This window comes from Paramisgurnus dabryanus, chromosome 2, assembly GCF_030506205.2.
Source record: "Paramisgurnus dabryanus chromosome 2, PD_genome_1.1, whole genome shotgun sequence".
Taxonomy (NCBI): Eukaryota; Metazoa; Chordata; class Actinopteri; order Cypriniformes; family Cobitidae; genus Paramisgurnus; species Paramisgurnus dabryanus.
The window spans coordinates 16,647,722-16,674,212 of record NC_133338.1 but is presented as its reverse complement, the minus strand read 5'-3'; the positions used below and the strand labels follow the sequence as shown (position 1 = coordinate 16,674,212).

General features: G+C 37.6%; 1 protein-coding gene across 1 annotated transcript in view; it reads right to left on the bottom strand.

Moving 5' to 3' along the window:
- Nucleotides 1–22,824: 22,824 nt before the first annotated feature.
- The window catches only part of LOC135736253 (uncharacterized), a 48,635-nt gene continuing 44,968 nt past the window's right edge, over nt 22,825–26,491 (bottom strand). Inside the window, exons 3-5 of the mRNA XM_065254987.2 lie at nt 25,920–26,100; nt 24,991–25,014; nt 22,825–23,129 (exon numbers count right to left, since the gene is read on the bottom strand). Of these exons, the coding sequence (XP_065111059.2) occupies nt 22,825–23,129; nt 24,991–25,014; nt 25,920–26,100 (510 nt within the window). The remainder of the gene's footprint in view (nt 23,130–24,990; nt 25,015–25,919; nt 26,101–26,491) is intronic.

The window sequence follows — 26,491 nt, the reverse complement described above, 5'->3', positions numbered from 1 at the left end:
AGCTCATCTATTTTAGTAGGTTTAAATGAATCAAGATGTTCGTATGGTAGTCTAGTGTTAAGTGAACTAATGGGTAGAGTGGTGGCTGCCTGGGTAGCTACGATGTTTTCCCTAATAGCCGAAATTTTGTTAGAAAAGAAGTTCATGAAGTCGTTACTATTGTGTTGAAGTTTACTATTGGTTTCTGTTTGTTCTTTGTTTCTAGTCAGTTTCGCAACTGTGCTAAAGAGGAAACGAGGGTAATTATGATTCTCATTTATAAGCTTGCTAAGATATGTAGATCTGGCGGTTTTAATAGCCTGTCTGTAGTGTTTAACACTCTCTTTCCATGCTGCACGCCATACTTCTAACTTTGTGCTTCTATAATTTCTTTCCATTTTTCCTTTTTAAGGGCTGCGGTGTGATGGTCATACCATGGAGCTGGCGGTTTTTCTTTGAATCTCTTTTTTCGAATGGGAGCAACGGCATCCAATGTGTTAGAACAGACATTGTTTAGGTTTTCTATTACAATATCTAGATCGTCACAGTTATTTGCTACATGTTTCATTTGGGACAGGTCTGGAAGAGTGCTAATAAAGCTATCTTTAGTGGTGGAAATTATTGTTCTGGCTAGTCGGTAGCATGTTGTGGATTGAGTGATCCTATCTAGAAGTACAGTGTATGACACAAGGTAATGGTCAGAAACTGCATCACTCTGAGGTGATATTTCGACGTCATTAATATTGAGTAGTGACAGAATTAAGTCTAATGTGTGCTTACGAGTATGCATTGGCCCTGTCACGTTTTGTCTAATATTGAGAGAATTTAGAACATCCATAAACGCACGTCCTAATGCGTCTTTTGGGTTTCCACATGGATATTAAAATCACCAACAATAAGAGCTTTATCTACAGTGACTACAAGCTCAGATAGGAAATCTGCTATTTCTTTAAGGAAATCTGCTTGGTGGCCCGGTGGTCTATAGATTGTCACTAAGCCAAAAGAAAGCTGTTTGTGGTTACGATCAGTTATTTCTATATTTAACAACATTAGTTCAAATGATTTAAATTTTAGCTTAGATTTTTGGTTTACTTTAAAAATTGTGTTGTATATTGTAGCTACACCACCCCCTCTCTCCTTTAATCGAGGTTTGTGTTTATAATAATAGTCTTGTGGGGTGGATTCATTTAAACTAATGTAGTCGTCTGCTTTAAGCCAGGTTTCTGTTAAACAGAGTGCATCTAAGTTTTGGTCTGTAATTATTTCATTGACAATAGGTCCTTATTGGTAAGCGATCTAATGTTAAGAAGGCCGAATTTTAACATTCAAGGTTCATCTGTTAATGTGTTGTTTTCTAATTTTATATTAATCAGATTTGTACCAGATGTAACAAGCGGTGCTCTGTATTTATTTGTTCGGGGAACAGATACAGTTGAAATGTGCTGATATTTCGGTAAGATTGACTCGAAGTGCTGGGATATAAGTGTCTGACAATGTTTTTGCAATTTCACACATCTCCTTAATAGTATCTTTGGTGATTTCCGACTGTCGGAGTCTGGTGTCATTCGTGCCGGCGTGAATAACAATCTTAGAAAACTTCCGCTTAGCAATAGCCAGCACTTTAAGTTTGGATCTAATGTCAGACGTTCTGGCTCCCGGTATACAGTCGACTATGGTGTTTGGAGCCTCAATGTTAGTGTTCCTGAGTATAGAATCTCTAATGACCAGGGCACTTTTAAAAGGTGTTTCAGCTGGTGTACTCCTTAGGGGATCGAATCTGTTAGAAATTACCGTAACATTATGGGTCTTAGAAGGACGCCGTATATGACTGACAGTCACCCAGTTTGACCACCGATTTGACTCTGATGTCGGAACCGAGCCATTTGTATTTTGATAAACACTATGCGCACTCGATACAGTATTTGTAATATTTACTAGGGGTGTCCTCGACTAAGGATTTACATATTCGAATCAGAATTTTCGAATCTATCCATAGTCGACCGATAGTCGAATCATCTATGTTTGTGTGCATGGGTTGGGAGGGGGCCAGACCAGGTACAAATTGGTAACTTTTATTTTCTTTCACAAGCAGCACACATAAACAACTGTCTGATAAAGTGACCAAAACTGTCTTTCAAGTAATAAACGAAGACAAAACTGACGATGCATTTATATATATATATATATATATATATATATATATATATATATATATATATATATATATATATAAGGTAAAATGTAAGGCAACATTTGTTTAATTATTCCTCATAACATTTAAAAGCCACGATCTACAGAACATCACACAAAAATACATTTAGATAACTAAACCTAAAAAAATAACAAAGGTGATCCTGCCTTGGAAACTCCGGCTACAATTAAGTGTTTTTATTTAATTTGGAGATAGCGCGTCAAAGCAGTCATGACCAAAAAAACCCGACAAATGAGAAATGACTGATGAATTTGTGATTGTGACTGTAAATGATAAAAACTAATCTTTATATACAATTCATTAAACTTTAATTTATAACAAGAAAAACACTGAAATTAATGATTTTATAGACACTACGCATTATTATTTAGCACAGAAATACCTGCTTTGACTTTGATCATCTCTGTATTCACTTTAGATACAGAAAGACCGGATGATATTATTTATTTCAGGAATCTCTTTGCTATCATTTGAAAGTGAACACCGACTGACCATAATATTAAATCACAAGAAAGACATTCGTGTCAGGCAGAAATAGGTTCGGTGCAGATACTAGTTTCCGTTTCATCACCGAAATAAAAAAAACGGCTTACCTGTTTTGTAGTTTAACTTTAAGATAGACAATATAACCACTCTGTTTTCAATACATTTTAAAAACTTATACTAGTCGAAAAACATCCGTTTTTTAATGTTTAGTTTGATGAACTCCTAAATATGAGACGAAGAGCACCTAACCCGTTCGGCTAAATTACATGCGCAAGCATGGCCAGCACGCAATAGCGCAACATCGATACAACAAAAAGCTATCCAAAATGTACATACTTAAATTAGATCGGAATTGACGTTTATAATAAATACAATTTTTTAAATAAAATAAGGTCAGAAGTAACAAAGTGCAGAACAAATATGCAAAATGCCTCAAGTGCACGGAAACAAAACACAAGCCAAATAGTTAAATCAGATAACCCAAGGTGATTTATAAATAAAATAAAATATAGAAATTATTAAAAGAACAAAAGTCATAGTTTAATTTGCCAGCTTTGTCTTTTAAATGTAGAAACAAAGAGGCAAGGCTTTATTAACATAGAGACCTCTTATGGACGTGAAGCCCGGTCACAGGGGTTGTTGGATTTATTAACGCATTTTAAAAATATTTATTGAAAGGTGCTACTTCACATATTATTTGCAGCATTATCATAATATGCAGTATATTAATATATTGTGAGAAAGCTGTTATATGTGAAATCGGATAATGTGTGCACCCATATACGGCCAAAATTGAATGATCCTCATTTCATAACACATCTGCGACGATTCGACTATGAGATTGGTAGTCGAATCAGGCTTCTCCTATCGATGCATCGAATCTTTGACTATTCGGGGTCACCCCTAATATTTACATTAGCATCTGATGTCGGAACCGAGCCATTAGTCTTTTCGCTCGATAGATTATTTGCAACAGTAACATTAGCGGTTTTGCTATCCTCAACTAGCGTTCGGATGCGCGATTCTAGTTCAGCAACCTTCTCAGTTAACCTTAATACTTCAATACACTTAGTGCATGTAAACACACACACACATCCCTACATAACCCCCCTGGGGGATCTGTGCTATAAGTCGTAAAGCTATAAACGTTGATTCATCTTAAACCTAACCTGATATCAGTTACAGTAAGATGTACAAATAGTATATTTTTATTTTATTTAGTAAAAATTAAGGTTTACATAACCTATTTAATGTAGGTACATGATTTTAATGTTATGTAGAGGCATATCCTAGCTGATGTTGTGGTTATAGATAGTTTTATGGAAGCACACATTCATGTTTAACAAGACTGCATCTAGAGCAGTGTCTGTGCAGTAGCACAGTGTCATAAAATAAGTATGAGTTAATTATGGGTGAGAAAAGACAGATGGACCTGTCATTTTGTTATGTTTTTGTTCTAATGTGAACAAATAAGTTTAACTCTTTCACCGCCAGCGTTTTAAAAAAAAGTTGCCAGCCAGCGCCAGCATTTTTCATGATTTTCACCAAAGTTTAATGCCTTCCAGAAAATGTTCTTCTTTAAATATATAAACATACAATATACCAAATGAAAGAACAGACCCTCTGCTTTCAAACAAAAAAAAACTGTTTCATCCTTCTTTCAGTGGTTCTTTTGTAATCAGCTTTTGAATATGGGTAGGTTTCTGCCAAAACACCAAATTTTGAGCAAAAAGCAGAGATAATTCCATTTTTGTGACAGACTTTTCATAGAAATCCCATTCAGAGCGATCTTTAAAACAGACACGGACATGCAGCCGCTTGCCATAGTGCAATACTTCCGGGTTTAAAAAGTTGCGGAAGGGCGCCACCTGGTGGATAATAGCGGTATTGCGGAAAGACAGAAAATCTCGTCATTGGCGAGGAAGTGTTTTCTCTTAATTGACGAGATATCTCGTCAATGGCGGTGAAAGAGTTAAGAGGTATACTGTACAATGTACGTATGTCTATAGATGTGAAAATTGCTATGTAAAAATTATTTAAACCTTTAAAAGGCATCTGATAACATAGCCACAAGTATCACTGAGACACACACCATACACTCTCATACGATTCTAATGTGGCAAGTCCTATGCTTATGGTAAAAATTTTAAAACAACATTTGATGTCAGGTTAGTGAAAACCTAGATTATAATAATGCCATCTTTAATAAATAATATTTGCAGACATTTCATTGTTCCCTAAAGGGATAATTAAAAATGGCGTACGAATAAAACACCTTTTTAAAAATACATCCTGTTTGTTCATGTTGTTTAATGTTTAAGACATCGATTAACACAAGAACCATAATAATTGCACAAAAAAAATCCTAGTGTCAGGGGCGATTCCAGGATTTTATAAATGGGGGGGCACAGGGGGGACCAAGAACCAGTCAGGGGGGCCAATCAAAAAATTCAAATGAAAATAAATACTGGTTTAGAAAATATTAAGCATGGTTCCCAAAATCTTGTGCAATGCCACATGTTCTAATATAGATGGTATTAATTTTTTGTATTTTGCATGGATTAAACAACAGTTCTGTTCCTAGTTCACTTTAAATAAATTGTCATAATTTACTCATCCTAGAGTTATTTCAAACCTGTATGAGTTTTTCATCGGCTGAACACAAAATAAAATATTTTGAAGAATCTTAGTAGCCAGAAACTTGATGAACCCCATTGACTGCATGTTATTTTGTTCCTACATATGAAGTCAATGGGATCCATCAACTGATTTTGGTTACCGACATTCTTAACTCTTTTCTTTTTTGTGTTCAGCAGAAGAAAGAAACTCATACAGGTTTGAAACAAGTTAAGGTATATGACCATTTAAATTAAGTGAACTATTCCTTAAGTAGGCTATCTACATTGCGTGTAGCTGGTATTAGTTAACATTCTGACATATCAGGATTTTGGGAAAATATAAGCCTACTTAAAAATTTGTTTTTCTACTCTGTCCAGGGCCGCCTTAACCTAATGTGAGGCCCCGGGGCTAAGAGGTTTTGTAGGCCCCCCTTCCCCTCGATTTAAGTGTAATATCTAGGTAATCTACATCACAAAATGCATTAGTTTCTTTCGAGACATACAACTGTGAGTTTTCCCTCTTTGAGCCAGAAAACACCATAATATTGTTATTCACTGAGCCCACTTGAGCATAAACACAAGACACGTTATTAACAACCACACACAGCAACATGTGGTGATAATAAAACCAAAATGTGTAAAAAGAATATATGTTTATAAGCTTTATATTTATATAGTTTTTGGAATATACAAATTTGCAGAAAATTGCCACTCATACTTAAATGCTCACCACAGTTTTAAAAATATAATAAGTTAAAGTTAGTTTTAAAGTAAAAATGCATTAATGATAACAAAAGATAAGTCTTTATAGACAGAATCTTGTTAAATGCATTAATGATAACAAAAGATAAGTCTTTATAGACAGAATCTTGTTAAATGCATTAATGATAACAAAAGATAAGTCTGACAGAATCTTGTTTTTTAATCAGTTATTTATTTTGTAGGCTATTGAAGATATAGTATGCATTGTATTTAGTATTTATGCATACATAAGCATGTAAACGACCAAGAATGAATATGCACAAGACAGACAGGGAACATACCTGTATATAAGATCTTTAGATAATGAGATTATAATGGTGCTATCAGGGGATGATCATTTGAGATGGTCTTGTCGCTCTTTACTTTCTTAGACTTGCACCTTTACCGTTGCGTCTCTTTCTCGTCTTTCTAAACCAACAGATGTGTGTACTGTGAGCTAACGTCGCGTCAAACTACATCGCTCCAGCTGCGCACCCGTCACTTATATAAACGCGAGTAAACTTAAACTTTATAACAACTAACAGCATTATGTGCGGGAACTCCTTTCTTAATTTAGCGGCACAGTTTCTTGTGCACTTTTGGAGAGACTTCTGCATGCCAGAGACTCAGACAGCTGCACGAGCACAGAGAGAGCGAACGAGCGAGCGCGCGCACGAAAGAGAGAGAGACCTGCACCTCACTAGTGCTTATTATGAAATTTCAGAAATTACTCTTTCATTTGTTGGTGGATTATTTCCTGTTTCTCTGTCATACTCAGTCTAACGTGCGGGAATGTCAAGTTGACAACGCGCACTTAATTACATTACGCGGAATAAAAAATATGTTACGTCTGACATTTTATTTCACGTTAAGTTACAACGGACCAATCAGCAGCCATGTAACGTTCAATTAGAGTGATTGACAGAAAACCTGACAAGTTACAAAACAATATGACCTTTTCAGCTCATCATGAACGCAAACTTGGGAGGCCCTTGAACTTGGGAGGCCCCTGGGCTTCAGCCCAGGTAAGCCCGTGCATTAAGGCGGCCTTGACTCTGTCTGATCTGACTTTCATTGTTTATTATATTGTATTTTAACACAACTGATTTTTACATATTATCTGTTCTGTTGTCAGACAACAAGAAAGAGTTTAAGCTAGTGACTAAGAACGACCCAATAACACCTCGTGTTTAATCCAACCAGCTGTTACTTTATACTGCTAAAATCCTAATTTAAATGCAACATTGTCTGATACAATTTACATTGAAGAGCTGATACGAGGTGATTTCGGATTACCTGTGTCTCATGCAGGGTTGCTCTTCTCATCTGATTGTGTTTATGAGCGCTTTTAATTTTAAATGCGAGTGATAGTTTTATTGTAGATCGCGTATAGCGCAGGCAAATTCAAAAATATTAGAGAATACTGTTAAGCGTGCACGCGCATACCGCACCATAGGGAGGGAGAGAGAGAGCTCGTGCAGAGAGAACTGGTGTGTGAGTGTGTGGGAAAACACTAACCTTTCGTTAAGTCATAATACTCGATCAACCGTCTTCTCTGTCAGTAACATCTGTTAACTGTTAACTTTCACGTGAAAAGACAACGGAGGAACCCAGGTGGAAAACACAGCCAACTTTTAACTTCACTCAGTTTTAGAGAGGCACTGTCGAGGTTCCGCACGCAGCAGTGAGAAAGCGTGCACGCGTGAGAGAGAGAGGCGCTGCTGAGCGCTTGCAAAAGCACATGAAGCCATTTTAAATAGTAAAATAAAATGTAAAAGGTAATCATGGAAAATCTATTTGATTTGTGCCAGTGTTGCGTCTGTGGCGGGGCGCCCTCCTTCTTCTCGTTTGCACGAGTCTCAAATCAAACAGTGATTGACAACTGGTCCAATTGTGCGGTGGGTGTCGTGGTGTCTCTTTCCTCCCGTTTTAAAAACTCGCAACTACTGTGCTCGCTTAGTCTTCGCGTTCGCGCGAGTCTCAAATCAAACAGTGATTGACAACTGGTCCAATGGTGTGGTGGGTGTCTGACAACTGGTCCAATGGTGTGGTGGGTGTCATGGTGTCTCTTTCCTCCTGTTTTAAAAACGCGCAACTACTGTGCTCGCTTTGTCTTCGCTTTCTTGCGAGTCTCAAATCAAACAGTGATTGACAGCTCTCTGGTCCAATGGTGCGGTGGGCATTTTCAGGTTGACAGTAAATCTAGGTGGCCCAATGAGATTGGAGGGGGGGCACCAGGGGGGGCCAATCATATTCCAAGGGGGGGCGGTGCCACCCCATGCCCCCCCTCTAGACACGCCCCTGCCTAGTGTGTCTCTGTGAGACATGTCAAATTTGTTAAATGTTTTGTCTTTAAAGAAATGTTCGATGGGTAACCATAAACAAAGCTTGGGGCCCGTTTCACCACAAGAGCATGTCAGCCCTCGTATGTTTTAATCAGGGTCTGTGTACCTTATGATAGTTTGTTTTTCAACTTCAAATGAAAAAACAGAAACGAGAAATCGGCCCCTTTGTTCGTTTTTTCGTTTATTACCGAAAGACGAAAAACGAGATTTCGGGTTGATTTTTCGTTTTTTGGTTTATGTGTACAAAACTAATAAACGACTTTAAAATTAGTTTTTAACATGGGGCGGTCCTGAGACGCCTCTTGCCGCCGATTGGTCGACCAAAAGGTCAACATGTGATGCCATACGTTGTTCCTCTGATCTGTTCGACAAAATAAAAGTCCTCCGCTTCTGAAGTGCAGAACAGAACGTTTAACTTTGTAGATTGGTATTTTTATTGACACTATTACGCTTTATAATACTCCACAGAAATACCTGAACTTGTCTTGCTAAAACATTGACTTAATTATTTTAGCGACTGACTGACTGACGATATCACAAAATGTATGGGAGAAGAGTGTAAATTAATAGCACACTAGTATTTTTCGACATTAATTATTTGTCAGGACTCTGCCTTGAAGTCTTGTTATATTTGTATTTTGTCATGGTGGCAGAGTTCTGGCAGTCCCTGGCCTTGTGTGGAGGTTCATGCCTTGTTTTTGTGTTTGGCATGTGCCTCCGGTGTCTTGTCATTTGTCCCCACCCCCTCGTTCTCCTGCTTATTGTTAATTACTTATTCCCATCACCTGTTCCCTACTCGTTATCTTGTTTAGTTTCTCTTATATAATGTTCTCTTGTCCTTAGTTCTGTGCAGGTTCATTTTGTATTGTGTTGTGTTCTGTTCCTTGTGTAGGCTCAAGTCTTGTTACCTAGTCAAAGTTTAGTGTCATCTCTCAGAGTTTCATGTTTCATGTTTTGTACCCCCTCGTGGGTTTTTGTTTTTTGTAAAAATAAAGTGTTTTCTGTTTTACCCCGACATCGTTTGCGTTTGGGTTCATCTGTTCCTGCTAATCCTAACAGAATTGCTCCTAAATGTAATGACATGGGATTTTAACATGAGCCTTATCAGTAAATCACCGGCCTAAATTTCCACTATGCTTTTGTGCGCTAATGCTAATTTGACCGGGGGATTCCCCTTAAAGGGGACAGAGAATGAAAAACCATTTTTACCTTGTCTTTGTTGAATAATGGTAGTCTACCCGCATTCATGAACATACAAAAAGTGCTAGACATGCTAAACATCTCAGTCTCATAGAAATTCCTCTTTTAGAAATGTCAGCCAGAAAACGGCCCAATCTGAAAAACTGATGCTTATGACATCACAGGCATCTCCCTGCCCCTCCACTTCAAAATAAATGGCTACATTTTTTGAGTGGCAGCAAAGTCAGCCAATCAGTAATGAGATTGCAAGTTAAACCAGTAGGGGGAGCCAAATAGGTGCAAAACCACTTGTTTAAAATACCCCACCTTAATAGAGCTATCTGAGAGAGGTTTTGAGGGAGCTTCTAAGGCATTACAGACCCAAACCAAAAAAAAATTGTCTACATGTCACATCACAGAACAAGGATAAATACCCCGTTCAATCATTCTATGTCACCTTTAACGCATTTCTTATCACCTAAGAGCGCTTTCTACGAGCGTCTTTATTCAGTCACGTGTGTTTGGGATGTTCTGAAGTGCTGAAATGTCACCTATAGAATGACTGGTAATTTAGATGTTTGTTTTTCAAATGTTTAGCCTAATAATCTTCACCGGATGTGCACATAATAATAATAAAAAAGTTTTGTCCAATATTGTTCAATAACTAATTAAAAGTTTAATTTGTGCATCGTGGAATATTCTTTTCCATATTTAATTACTCATTCCACTATGCAATGCACTTTATATTATTATAATTTGTTTATTTTATAATTTATGTTAATGTTTTATTATGGCTTTCTGTGTAACAAAAATTTTACTTTACCAGCAAATGTTCTATGCATACCTTGCATATTGAGCACAACCATTGGTCATTATGAACCTTACATTAAGAGAATTAATTAATGTTTAGCGCTAAAAAATACAGTTTCTCAAAAAAATATTAAGTTTATTTAATTATTGGATTCTGAATTTTGTGGAATAGAAGGCAGTGTGTGATGTGTGAAAATTAAAACCCTTAAAACCTTTAATTGTGGTTTCTGTAGTCAGATGCCATTTCCCTTTTTCATAAATGGCACCAAATATATTTTCCTTCTTATTAATGTATGATTAGTCGTTTTTTAAATTCTTATTTTAATTTAAATTGAATCAAACAAAAAGAACCCAATAAATAAATATTAAAGGGGACAGAGAATGAAAAAACATTTTTACCTTGTCTTTGTTGAATAATGGTAGTCTACCCACATTCACAAACATACAAAAAGTGCTAAACATGCTAAACATCTCAGTCTCATAGAAATTCCTCTTTTAGAAATGTCAGCCAGAAAACGGCCCAATCTGAAAAACTGATGCTTATGACATCACAGGCATCCAACTGCCCATCCACTTTAAAATAATTGGCTAAATTTTTTGAGTGGCAGCAAAGTCAGCCAATCAGTAATGAGATTGCAAGTTAAGCCAGTAGGGGGAGCCAAATAGGTGCAAAACCACTTGTTTGAAATCCCCCACCCTAATAGAGCTATCTGAGAGAGGTTTGTAGGAAGCTTCTAAGGCATTACAGACCCAAACAAACATTTTTTTGTCTACATGTCACATCACAGAACAAGGATAAATACTCCGTTCAACCATTCTATGTCACCTTTAAATGTAAAACATTACATGTATAGGTTGTTTCCGTCATAGTCTTATTTCAGAATATTAACAATTATAGTTTACTATATTACACTTAATTGTAAATTGTTGTAATGTGCTTAAACCTACAATGCTTACTCAACTGAAAATAAACCAAGCTTTATGATGAATGCATTCTGCATATCGTCGCTGTCCGATGAAAACCACGTATGTTCATTTTGCCGATTTTGAGATTTTTCGACAGATTGAATGTCCAGGTTCATTTCCGTATACAGTATGGGTCACATACCTAAATGGCCAATGAAAACTTGTAAAATCATGTCATCTGATTTTAACGTATACCCATTTGGTGTCAAAGCTATCAATCACGCCGCGTATCTCCCGCCTGTGAAGCATCTCGCCGGTCTCGTAAAGTTTCATCGAAGCTCAGAACTGGAGCCGAATAAACATGACAATGACTTTTCTTCATCGAGGTAAACGTTTCCCACGGATGCCAGACGAACATCTAGGAGTGACTTAATTACGGTAGGACTGTGCAAACAAAGTATCTGTCTAGCATTGGTGTTATTTACGCTGGGGATGTCCACACCACTTTTTTAAAGCATTTGGTTAAAATGTTCTGAAAAATCAAGCGATGCTTGAAGTTTTGTGGTCCAGGGTCACATATGTTGCGTTGTATGCTTATGGTGTGTTTTCTTGTACACGTGTAATGAAATTCATTGTAATTATTGACTAAAAGCGCTGCTGTTTTCTACGGTATGGTGCTTTGGCACTGTTCGGTTGAGCTGGTGTTGCAGGGACTGTTCAATACAGTCTCCTCAGGAGACTGGGCTGGACTGTTACATGTGTGCTTTACATTTTATGCTGAGTATTTTCTTGTTGTTGACTGGCCTACGCTATGCCCATTTTTGATGCGGCATTATTCAATATTTTTCCTGTCCTGCAGTAATGTTTTTATCTGATCTTTTGTCCCCACCACTTTTCAACACAAACTGACGCCCCTGCTGTGTAGCATAACCATGTCAGTGTATTGATTCATTGTCCCTTCATAATTTGCAAGAGACATTTAATAAATGTATAATTAATATTAAATAAAGTAAGCGTATTTAACTAAGATGTAGGCTATTTATTGAACTGAGCGTATTCATCTGTCAATACGAAATGCGACTTGGCCATTCTAATTAATGATCGGAAGAACGTGTATCGATCACAGTTACTGTAAAATATCTACGCATTGTCAGGATCCTGTCAGAATCATGTCTTGTATTATAGTCTTTGTGGCAGGGTTCTGACAGTATCATGTTTTGTGTGAGAACACGTGGCATCAAGTGTTTGTACCCAGCCACGTGTTTCTCTTGTCTTGTCACTTTTTACCCGCTCCCTTACTTGTCATTGATTTCAGCTGTGTCCCTCATTAGTTCTCCCTATTTAATGTCCCTGTGCTCTTTGTTCTGTCCTTGTGCGTTTGTCTCTTTTTCTGTGAGTATCGTGTCTTCAAATATATCCTGTCTAGTTTATTGTAGTGATGGCCAAATGAAGCGTTTCGAAGCATTATTGCTTTCCGACACAATTGTGCCGAAAATGGTTCATTACTCGAAGCTTCATTCAAACAGAAAATGCACACCACCATCTGCTGGTGAAGTAAATGTAATGCAACAAAGCTGACAATGCGAGTAGGCTAATGTCCCCGCCTCATTTTGGCTGTCAGAGCTTTGACATTGTGTTCATGTTTCAAACCCTCAATAAAACATTGAGCCTGAGATGTGTTTGTGTGTGAATATTTAGCTGTAGGATACAGCACTCTACAATTTACTAACTGGGCATTTATGCATTTAAAAATGTATTTATAATGTGGCAGAGGGCAACTGGACAGGGCTTGGACAATGTGGAGGAGGGTATTCATTAAATGTTGTGGTTTTTATTCAGAAATATAATTTTATATTAATTATAATACATGTTTATATTTTTAATAATTTTATAATATAGCCTAACGTTAGGCTATACATTTGGTGATGTGGGCGAATTTTTTTTTTTTTTTACAAATTCACCAGCTTTGGAGAATATTCTCTCGCATGAAACAGATGATGCTGGAGTACACAAAATTGTTTAGAAAGCTTTTCTATGGTTTGGCTTCACTTGCGTGAAAAATAAAGCCACCAAGTTTCAAACCTGTCAACGCCGGATTGGGCTGTCAAAGCATGTCGTGTGGTTCACTAGAGAAATGAACCAGTGTGTTTGCTTCAGACGTCGTATTTCACGTGACTAGTGACGTAACGATACAAGCTCCGAAACAGTGGTTCATTGCGAGGACTTTTCGAGTCTGAAGCAAGCATCGAAGCTTCGGTGTCAGACGTAACATCACTAGTTTATTGTCATTTAGTGTAATCTGTTTTTAGTATTGTTCAAGTTTAAGTCAGTGTTTGTTATCTAGTGTTTGTAATGTTTTACCCCCTCGTGGGTTTTTGTTTTGTTGTTTTTCTTGTTAATTAAAGTCTTCAGTGTTTTTGTATACATCTGTCTGCGCCTGGGTTCTTGCATTGCCATTTCCTGACAGAACGCACAAGCCAACACCGAACCCAGCAGACATGCACAGCCGTCAAGCGAGGAGAGGTCGTGGTTTCGTCCTTGAGTGCGAACCGGGTCCAATCTGGTACGATCCACTCGTGTATGGACCCGGTGTTAATTCCAGGAGGAACCCGACCAGAGCCACTGAGCCTGTTCCGCTCCCTTCTGTCCCGGAGGGTCGAGTCATGGGAGTTCTGACCCTGGGCGGTCCGAGGCTCACCTCTCCCAACCCAGAGAATTCCTCTCCACCAGTCTCTCTCTGGGGAAAGCGAGAGAGGAGGATTTCATGGGAGTCGGCATCTGGTGGGTCCTCATCTGAGTCCGTTTTGCCTCCCACAGTGCCTCTTCTTCCTTCTGCACTCTCTGCCCCCCGACCCAGGAGAAAGAAGAGGAAGAAGGGAGCTTCCTGTTCTCCGTCTTCTCCTGGGCCCACACTGACTCCTCAGCTAGTTGCAGAAACCCCTGTCTCTGCGCCGCAGCCAGAGCCTGCGCAGCAGCCGCAGCCAGAGCCTGCGCAACCGCCGCAGCTGCAGCCAGAGCCTGCGCAACCGCCGCAGCCAGAGCCTGCGCAACCGCCGCAGCCAGAGCCTGCGCAACCGCCGCAGCCTGAATCTGCGCAGCCAGCGCGTCCGCAGCCTGAATCTGCGCAGCCAGCGCGTCCGCAGCCTGAATCTGCGCAGCCAGCGCGTCCGCATCCTGAATCTGCGCAGCCAGCGCGTCCGCATCCTGAATCTGCGCAGCCAGCGCGTCCGCATCCTGATTCTGCGCAGCCAGCGCGTCCGCAGCCGGAATCTGCGCAGCCACCGTAACCGCAGCCTGATTCTGCGCAGCCGGCGCAACCCCAGCCGTGTGCGCACCCAGCGCAACCCCAGCCTGAATCTGCCCCTTCCTGTCATGCCTTTCACAAGTCCTCCACAAGACCTACCCGGACTCTCTCTGCTTCACCCAGAAAACCTAAGACTTCTTCCCCGCCCAGTCCCACCCCATCTGGACCTCCCCTTGTGAACTTTCTTGTTCCCCCACCCCCCCCTCCCTTGTTTGTTATTTTTATTATCCCACCCCAATCCATTTGTCATTATTGCTTGTTTACCGTTGTTATTATTTGTAATGTTTTCTTGGGTTTTGTCTGTGTGTCAGTCTGTTATGTCCCGTGTTAAGTGTTCCCCTGAGGAGCGTCTGGTAGTCGCTCCTTAAGGGGGGGTACTGTCAGGATCCTGTCAGAATCATGTCTTGTATTAAAGTCTTTGTGGCAGGGTTCTGACAGTATCATGTTTTGTGTGAGAACACGTGGCATCAAGTGTTTGTACCCAGCCACGTGTTTCTCTTGTCTTGTCACTTTTTACCCTCTCCCTTACTTGTCATTGATTTCAGCTGTGTCCCTCATTAGTTCTCCCTATTTAATGTCCCTGTGCTCTTTGTTCTGTGCTTGTGCGTTTGTCTCTTTTTCTGTGAGTATTGTGTCTTGAAATATATCCTGTCTAGTTTATTGTCATTTAGTGAAATCTGTTTTTAGTATTGTTCAAGTTTAAGTCAGTGTTTGTTATCTAGTGTTTGTAATGTTTTACCCCCTCGTGGGTTTTTGTTTTGTTGTTTTTCTTGTTAATTAAAGTCTTCAGTGTTTTTGTATACATCTGTCTGCGCCTGGGTTCTTGCATTGCCATTTCCTGACATGCATGTCCATTTAAACTCAATTTTGGTCAAATGTGGATTATATCATTATACTGGCAAGAATATGGTTACATGTAAATATGCCATACCAAGTATGACAACGCTACATTCATCTGCTTTTGATATACGGTGTTTTTTTCACTTTCTGAAAAGTAACGTTTTGGACATACGCGAGTTTCATCGGGCAGCGACGATATGTGATGTTGGACTTTAAGGCGTCCATTGCATGTTCATAATTTAGAGGAAAGGCACAAGATACAAATCTCTAAGTTCAAATATTTATTGATCAGATATGAAAAAGTTTAACAGCGCTGGGTCCTCTCAAGTAGCGAACAACCAGCTCAGGAAGTAACATGCATATTTATAAAATATGTGACGTCGATCTTTCTTCAGAAAATCTCCACCCACAAAGGCTGCTCTTCCTCGTGAATCTGACTCCCTTACCACACCCAATTTCAGCCTGTAGGCAAAGATGGACACACATAGACAAAGAAAAACAAACTGTTCTCCTCTCATCCCTGGGAGCCCTGCAGTTCCTCTCTAGTACTCCTCCAATTCACATAGCATGTTATAATGCTTTCTTAAAAACAAATCATTAATAAAACATTCATTTATAAAAAACATAAGCTGTAAGATGAAAGTGATTATTATGTAAAACATATTTCAATATCGTGACATCATTTCATTATTTGTAAAATTGGTTATATGAATAGGGCACACATTAACTTCTTTAGATAGATAAACACATATTAAATCTTTTACTGCAATACTACTTCTAAGGAAACACTTTAATCATTATTAAAAACCATCTGTTAGGAAAGAAAACACACACACACACACACACACACACACACACACACACGCACGCACACACACACACACACACACACACACACACACACACAGGAGATTCTGTTCTTCAAGGTTGAGCTGCCCTGCCCCCATTAGGTTATTCTGTATGCAACCTTCATTTCATTGGTTAATACACATTTATCAAAGACAACATCTTATATTTATTACATCAATTATTCAATGATTAATACTGATTAAGTAAGAAATACATGGCATATTTTATCCTGTGAATATTAAAGCATTGGTTAATAACATCATTAAATACTTTTCCCCCTCAGGCCTCTCTCTTATCTTGATCAATTTCCAGACGTAAATTCCTCGCTAATCCTCCTTGCAGCACACACACAAAAGCTGGTAACTTTCCACTCTCAAACATAAACACCTCATTTTTACATAATAGCTCAGTGCATATATGAAACACACAATGTTTATAGAATAAAATGATTAATTAAAGAAATATAAAATGGAACAAAATCAATTTCCACAGTCCTTATTTGGACATCTTTGTAACTTTAACACTTTTAGCAATCAGCATGAAATGTAGGCAGTAAATATGTAAAACATAATTATTCAACAACACAACAGTACTCCATTGTTCATGAATTGGTTAAATGCATTCATTAGTTAAACATACTAATTTTCACTTTCTCTAAATATAACATAGTTATAAAGCAAACAACTTGGTTATTGAAACCATCTGTTCTGCGTGTTTTCTCTTCAGGGCTTTGTTATCAGCGTTTGCTGGTTTCTCCCCCGCAACCGAAACCACAGCCTCTCAACTTTACACACAGACATTTACTCACATATCTCAGCACAGAAAGCATAATGGCACATATGAATTATAACATAACATACTGATTAATAAAACAACATAAAAATCCCACAATTCCCTTTCTTGACCTCTGAAAGAGGTCACACATTTTCTTCCTCCTCCTCATCCAGGTTCTGTAGGCCTAATAGGGGCATGCTATATGGGGGTGGACTATTCTCTTTTTTCTCTATTGCAGACACTATCAGTCTGTTACACAGCGATCTCCATTGTTTATGCCAAATATTATGGTGATTATAATTGCAGTTATAACTCCTAGGGACCACATAACCTTCCAATTTCCATATAGCTTCATCTCTGTGGAAAAAATACACTTATGCCTATTGGCTAATACTCAAATAACAATCGTAAATTCAAAAAGGAGAAGAAAAATGAAATATGAAATTAATACTGTAGAATTGTATAAGAAACTTAAGAAATTCAAAGGTCAATATGGTATGTAGTTACCCAGGTTATAATGAATATATGGCAATTGTGATATTCAGGTCTCTAAACCCTTCTGTCAGGATTTCCAGCACTTTGTGGAAATCCAATTTATCCAGGCCACACCCCAGCCGGGGAGTGGATACACTTGTTATGTTTTCTTTCTCACACCACTCTCTCATACATCTGAGGCTGTAGGTAAAATTCTCATATGTTGGTAAATCAGTACAATTTTGTTTTGTTATTAAATGAAAAATCAATCTGCCGTCGTCCTCATGGGTAACTGCACATTCACCTGTGTGTTTGTTCTGTCTTACAACCTTTTGTGTACCGTACTTCGCTTTGAACTGTACGGCTATACCTGCTCCGTAGGCACAATCTGTGCTCACACAGTGTGCTAGGGGTTCTGTTACTGGGCTGGAAATTTTTTTACCTTTTTTATGCACAATTTTACAGAGTGTTTGTTGACTTTGTTGTTGGTGTTGTGTGAGTGTTACCACTGATGTGTTACCACTTCCTGTTTGTCCTCTTCCTGTTTGATTAATAGGAGTCTGATTTGATTTCAGAACAGGTAGTCACACCTAACAACAAAGTTCTTGATCAGCCTTTAAATGTGTCTAGCTGATTTTCTCATAAAGAATGTCTGTGTCCCTACAGTAACAAGGTCTTTACTGATCATTGAACGGCTGTTTACTCTTTCCCCTTTTTCACTCAAAGGCTCGTATGAAGATGAAAAAGTTCAGTGTCCAGTGAAATATTGTCCAGTTTCTCTTGCCTCCAAGAACATTAATGTCTTTGTGAGTCTTTCTGGACTCCACTCAGTCTTTTTCTGAACATTGTGCAGTGCCCCCTTCACTGCTTCATATAGTCCCATCCATATAGGATTTGTCCACAGTCCAGTTTATGAGTTACTCCTCTCTTTGCAACTCCAACACTTTGATGTCACACACAGTTTTCATTGTCTGTTTCTTGCCAGCTTTTTAGTCACTTTCTTGAATGTCAAAGGTTGATAGCTTTCAGCCTTTCAAGGTTTACTTAACCCATTGCAAAATATTGCCTTTCAATTTAAAATAAAATTTATTTTGTGACCACCTTCCATCATCAGATGAAGACTCCTCTTCATTTTGTTATAATTTATCTTTGTATTTTATCTATGTCATTCACCTTTTAATAATTTTTCTGTCCTTTTTTATTTTTTATCTTTATATCCACCTTTAATAACTTGGTTTCTACTCTTTTTCTCTAATTTGTTGTTTTTTCTTTCAAAGCTTCGCTTCTGTCTTTCTGCTAGGTTTTGCTTAATCCCATTTATGGTTTTAACAGACTCATTATATCACAGACACACTACATTTTCATACAAATAAAATCTACATCTACATTTAATTCACCGCTATTGATTTGAAAAACAGGCTGTTGCATTGGGGCTTTGGCTTTCTCATAAGGAGGAGGTGTGTGCAAGGAGGGGTAGATCGATTTCACTGGGGGTGGAACTGGAGGAGGAGCCGTAGGTGTCACACTTGAGTCTGGCTGACTGTTTCCTTGTTTAACTTCCTTTTGCTTTGCAGCTGCACCACTGCCAACTTCCCCTTTTTCTATTTGATTTAATAGCCTGCATGACAGCAGCAACCAGAGCTAATCTCGTCTGAATTCTCAACTCTTTCTCTAAGCTTTTCACATTTGGTCCTTTACCAAACCACTTTTTCCTTCTGCTTTTACAGTCTTAATTTTGTTTACCAGTCTATGTTCCATGGCAAAAATAATAGGCGTGAGAGGAACTCTCTTTTTCTCCTCTGCCTCCCAACAGTTTTCTTCTCTCAACGTGTTCCACGCTAATGCAACCTCTTTTTGTCTTTTCTATATATACAAAAGCATTTGGATCTGTTCGGACCATCCTAAGCCTCACAATCTTTTGCGATTACACATACACTGGTGGACACTCATACTCATCACATTCTTTCTGAAATTTAGCCATTTTCACATAATTTACAAGCATGCAGAATTTCAAAAAACCACAAAACGTCACTCTAATCTAGCAAAAGAATATATACACCAGTAGTTTTCAGGGGTTTCACCCGCGCGACTACTGACCCGTCTTTTTAGCGAAAGTTGAAAGCGATTAAATAATATCCGGATTAAAATTAGAATTTACGGAATTTGCATCCGAGGGACTTTAACCCACTTGGTACTTTATAATGTCTAATACATTAATGGACTCCAACCACAATTTACCTTTACGGGACTTTAACCCGAGGGCCTCAAACCCAAACTTATTACTTTAATGTCTAGTACATTAAGGGCCTCTAACCCAAACTTATTACTTTATAATGTCTAGTACATTAAGGGCCTCAAACCCAATTTTAATAAATCTCTTAATCCAACCACAATTTACCTTTACGGGACTTTAACCCGAGGGCCTCAAACCCAAACTTATTACTATAATGTCTAGTACATTAAGGGCCTCTAACCCAAACTTATTACTTTATAATGTCTAGTACATTAAGGGCCTCAAACCCAATTTTAATAAATCTCTTAATATCTATAAAAATAAAAGTTTTTCACTCTGATCAATTTACAAAAATGTAAATTTGTAATTCAGTTCGGATCTCCTTATCAACACAAGTAATTTGGTATATGTCCAATAGCAGAATTTGATATAACAGGTTTCTGCTTACCTTTATTTTAGAAGACCGGTCTTTTGTGTTGAAATGGAGCCCTCCCTTACTCTGGTTTCTTCAATGTGAAACCCTCCTTCCTCTCACTCTCTCCTTTCCCTCCACAAAACGTCGGCGGTCACCAATTTTTGGACTTTAAGGCGTCCATTGCATGTTCATAATTTAGAGGAAAGGCACAAGATACAAATCTCTAAGTTCAAATATTTATTGATCAGATATGAAAAAGTTTAACAGCGCTGGGTCCTCTCAAGTAGCGAACAACCAGCTCAGGAAGTAACATGCATATTTATAAAATATGTGACGTTGATCTTTCTTCAGAAAATCTCCACCCACAAAGGCTGCTCTTCCTCGTGAATCTGACTCCCTTACCACACCCAATTTCAGCCTGTAGGCAAAGATGGACACACATAGACAAAGAAAAACAAACTGTTCTCCTCTCATCCCTGGGAGCCCTGCAGTTCCTCTCTAGTACTCCTCCAATTCACATAGCATGTTATAATGCTTTCTTAAAAACAAATCATTAATAAAACATTCATTTATAAAAAACATAAGCTGTAAGATGAAAGTGATTATTATGTAAAACATATTTCAATATCGTGACATCATTTCATTATTTGTAAAATTGGTTATATGAATAGGGCACACATTAACTTCTTTAGATAGATAAACACATATTAAATCTTTTACTGCAATACTACTTCTAAGGAAACACTTTAATCATTATTAAAAACCATCTGTTAGGAAAGAAAACACACACACACACACACACACACACACACACACACACACACACACACACACACACACACACACACACACACACAGGAGATTCTGTTCTTCAAGGTTGAGCTGCCCTGCCCCCATTAGGTTATTCTGTATGCAACCTTCATTTCATTGGTTAATACACATTTATCAAAGACAACATCTTATATTTATTACATCAATTATTCAATGATTAATACTGATTAAGTAAGAAATACATGGCATATTTTATCCTGTGAATATTAAAGCATTGGTTAATAACATCATTAAATACTTTTCCCCCTTAGGCCTCTCTCTTATCTTGATCAATTTCCAGACGTAAATTCCTCGCTAATCCTCCTTGCAGCACACACACAAAAGCTGGTAACTTTCCACTCTCAAACATAAACACCTCATTTTTACATAATAGCTCCGTGCATATATGAAACACACAATGTTTATAGAATAAAATGATTAATTAAAGAAATATAAAATGGAACAAAATCAATTTCCACAGTCCTTATTTGGACATCTTTGTAACTTTAACACTTTTAGCAATCAGCATGAAATGTAGGCAGTAAATATGTAAAACAGCATTATTCAACAACACAACAGTACTCCATTGTTCATGAATTGGTTAAATGCATTCATTAGTTAAACATACTAATTTTCACTTTCTCTAAATATAACATAGTTATAAAGCAAACAACTTGGTTATTGAAACCATCTGTTCTGCGTGTTTTCTCTTCAGGGCTTTGTTATCAGCGTTTGCTGGTTTCTCCCCCGCAACCGAAACCACAGCCTCTCAACTTTACACACAGACATTTACTCACATATCTCAGCACAGAAAGCATAATGGCACATATGAATTATAACATAACATACTGATTAATAAAACAACATAAAAATCCCACAGTGACCTCCAGACAACATGGCAACAAAACATACTAAAAGGACGTACTGTATGTTGCGCGACATACCACTGAGTGAGCCTCACTCCTTCCAGCCTTTACAGAACGTGACGACTGGCGAAGACATAGTAGGCTACAAATGCAACTTTACAGCCCTAGGCATTTTAGTACTAATTGGGATAAACTAGGATATTTGGTAAATCATTAAAGCGTTTGCTGTTACGAAGACTCTAAAAACAGTTCTCAAATAAAAAATACGGGCAGTATCAGTATGTTATAGTAATTATAACTATTATAAAATGCCAAATATTTTTTCATCTATAGTAAAGTGATAAACTGTATTAGAACTAAGGTTCAAAAACACTATATAAATTTTACAATAGTAGTGGTAGTAGTAGTAGTAGTAATAAATACTACGGTATACAGTGGCATTTTGTGTGGAAGCTCAAATACGCAGGTACAGTTCGGTCGAAATGCTTGGATATGCACGCATGGGCTTCGTGCAGCAGGACTCTTTGGAATGCATTTGGTCTTGAAATGCAACTTTTGATGCAGCCACTGCATTGGCCCATATAGCTGGAAGCTGCATGGTTTCTGAATTTCATGTTTCTTCAAATTATGCAATATACTTGTTTTCTGCTTAGATGTTTGGTAATATAATTATGTTTATGACAACAATAAAGTAGGCTATGCACCTCTACAGGCTGTAACTTGACTTGTGTGAATTAAATCACAGAATTGTTTTTGCGACCAGTTACTTTATGTATTTTTGTTATTCTTGTCTCGTTTACTGTATCGGTTTACCGATAAACTGTGGTGTGGATTTAACCCGGACTCACACAGGGATATCCAACCTCAGGTACATACATTTCACAATTCATAGAGCATAAATTAATTCTCTGTTTATTACCGTTGCAGTAAGTTTTAATAGTAGATGTATATTCACAGAGGCACTTGGTAAAGGTTAAACAATTCTAGGCATGCCTTCTAACCATATCAATTAAGATTTTCAGTACACTTTGGTATGTTGCATGTTGAAAATTGACAGCACTTTCAAACAGACTACAAATATCTGGACACTGCATTGAAAACTGCCTTTCCACAGCTTCCTGGTCCTCTGGCGATTGAAATGGATTCCTTCCGAAAGTTGAAACCCGTGTCAAGGACGACCCCACTTCATGGTCATACCAATCTGCAGCCTCCACAGCATTTGGCAAAAGATCCAGGGATATTTTCTTTTGGCATCCGCCATGAGCCAAAACATTAGGCACCCCCTTTCCTAAAAAATTAAATTAATATTTCAGTAATTTATTAAGAGAAAAATACTTTCAAGAGATATGGAAACTAACAAATCGGAGCCATTTCTGACTGAAGTTCTGTTAATGTGAAGACCTGTAGACTTTACAGAGGCAATCGAGTGATTCACAAGGCATTGAAGGCAACGCTTTTAGTATACTTAAATAGTCATATTTCACATGGCACAAATTTAGTTAGGACTTATCCCATTGTGCAATGCTTTTTGCAGTTTATCTTATTCGTTTTTATTATAATTGTTTGTTTATATTAATATCTTATGCCTTTCTATGTACAAAATGTTTATTGTAGACTTACTTTACCAGCACAACCTTTGATCTTTATTAACCTCACAATCCGAGAATGAATGAAGAAAAAGCTTGATATATATATCGGCAAATCTTTAGTCTCAAGTTATGCACTCTAAATGTACTAAAGTTAGACACATATGAACATTTATTACGGATTAAAAACCTTGGACGTGGTAGATGTAATTAAAAATGTATCTTCCTTCATTTTTATATTAAAAGGTAAAGTTTTTCCTGATCCCACTTTTCAAACTTAAGTTACTGTAAAATGTTGCTATTAGAGCATAAATAATACCTGTAAAATGATAAAGCTCAAAGTTCACTACCAGGGGATATATTTTTTTAACATAAGTCCCCTTTCAAAGCCTACAGCGAACGGCAGGTTTTGACTACAGCCCTCTACTTCCAGGTTGAATGAAGTCAAAGCAAGAGTGTTTGACTAACCTCCGCCACAGGAATACGTCAGTCACCAGCTAAGCTCAAACGGCTCTGGCTGAGCTAAGCAACTGTCGAATCACAACACACTAAACATGTGACACAATCAGAACTCATTATGTATTTCTGAAGGAGGGACTTCATAGAACAAGACATCAGCCCATTTTTAGGACAGTGATAAGTAACTTGTGTTCATGTTTTATGTGTAAGAAAAACACACATCTTATTGTGCAACAAAAACACAATCAAAACTTCAAAAACAAAGGAAGAATGGGACCTAGGTGCAATTTCACTTGTAACTCTGTGACTTATGGATTTTCGATTACTCCAGAGCACTTGTAGATCTAGGAGTAGAGCGGCCTGTAAGTCTAAGATGATTCGTACAATAGTTTTAATGTGGTACTAAGTTACAATGTTTTTGGAAAACGCAGCCCTGGCACAAGTTAGTTCATCCTGATCTCATGAGAATTCGTACATATTTTACGAGTTGGCTAATTTGTATGAATTAGTATGAAGTTAAGTGCAAAAACGATTATCATAAAAAAAACTATAACGAAACCCCACCCCTAACTAACGTCACAGGGGTCAAGGAAAATCGTTAAAAAAATAAATTAAGATGGTTGTAAAAGTTAATATGAATTAACCACCTCATAAAATATGTACGAATTGCCATGAGCTAGCGTTGGTTAGTCACCATGTTAGTGCGAAAAAGATGACACAAAATGATATATACCCTTCCTGTCTAAAATAAGTGGAGTCAACACGGGCACACCAGCGACCACACGCAGAACGCTTATGTCAAGCATTTAGAATATTCCTTTGTTCAAATTAATTGGTTTGCCTCTGGCTCTGAAAAATCATAAAAGGGCAAGCAAGCTCCATTTATAGCTCTTCTTAAGTGTTGTTTCCATTAAACTTTTGCATAATTATTAATAATTAAAAAATAACTATTTTTAGCAAATTTGCACAATATACATTCTAAAAACTGAAAGTTCTCCTTAAAATTGACAAAATATTTTTCTCTTTAACATGTTATTTTTTGGAACATTGTAAACAAAAATCAACGATTCAGTAAGTCGTGTGCGCGTTGATATCTGCACATACCTGGAATCCGGTGAGCATTCCAGGGCCGGGTTTCCCAAAAGCATCGTAGCTTAAGTAGCACTTGAAAATCATCGTAGATCTACGAGTGCTCTGGAGTAATCTTTCATTCATAAGTGCATCGTAAGACAGCAGGGTTACAAGGTCACCTGCAGGACAACCAGCAAATTGCACTCCTGCAATAACGATAATGTAATGTTTTAAATGTAGGCTATATTTATTTTGGGGGGGGTTTCTTTGTTTATTTGTTTAAATTACTTTAATAAAATATATTTAAAATTCAAACGAGGAATAAAATTTAATTGACTAAACATAAATTAATAAAGAATGAAAACATATTTGGTACAATTTTGGTAAAAGTTGGTACTAGCAAACTGATAAATGGTTCCTACCAATTGCTGCTATAATTCATCCAGGCTACAGTAAAAAATTTTTTTTGAAGGGTATGGTATCTGATTAAAGAAACCAAATAAATATTTACAGTACAATGCAATTATCCCTAATAATAAATATAACATATTACAAATAATAATAATAATCTAAACTATAAGATAAAATGCAGAAGGCATTTTGCAGTGGGACGAGTCATAACTAAATACGGAAAAGAATCTTTAATATGAACCATTTTAAAACATTTAAAAGGTCATTGAACAATAATAAAAAATATTATTAAAAATATTAGTGCACATCGGCTAAAGATCATTAGCCTAAACAAGCTTCTCCTACAAATTCGAGTCATTCTATTGGTGACATTTCAGCACTTGACAAACGGATAGCGACTCGTAAGTATCACTTAAAACCCAGCTGCGAGCGATTGTTTCACGTGCATCTTTGGGAAACGCACAAAAATGAACAACGAATGTTCGTTAAGTAGCTCGTAGAAAGCGCTCTTAAGTGCTAAGTTCAATCGTTATCGGGAAACCCAGCCCAGGACTGCACTACACGGTCAAGGCCAATTTTAGCAACCTGACAAGAAAGTGTAGATACACAATAACGTGTCAGGTCATCTTCCATATCCACTTCCTCCTGGTTCACTAACTCCATCAGTGCCCCTTTCAGTGGATAATTCACCCTGTTGTTTACCTCAGGCCATGTTCTTTCAATTGTGTGATTCTATGTATTGAAAACAAAAAAACAACAAAAAAAATCATGAGACTAGAACAACATCAATACACAGATAAAAAAGTCAGTATATTACATACAATGTTGGACCTAGAACAACTTTTTTTGTCCAAGTTTTCTTAAATTTTGGTCCACAAGTTCAAAATCTGAATATAATTATTAAAAAGCTTATAGAGAAATTCCACCAGTGACACTACAACCGCTTATGCAACACTTCAAATACGCTCGTAGGTATTTCCCCGATGGTTGCCCTAGGGTGCATGTGCTGTTTAACAGCAAGCCCAAAGTCTTAATTTAATTATTAATAAGCTTATGGAGAAATTCTGCCATTGCAACAGTGCACACCACTTTTGCATTGCTTCACAAATAATAAAACCAAGGC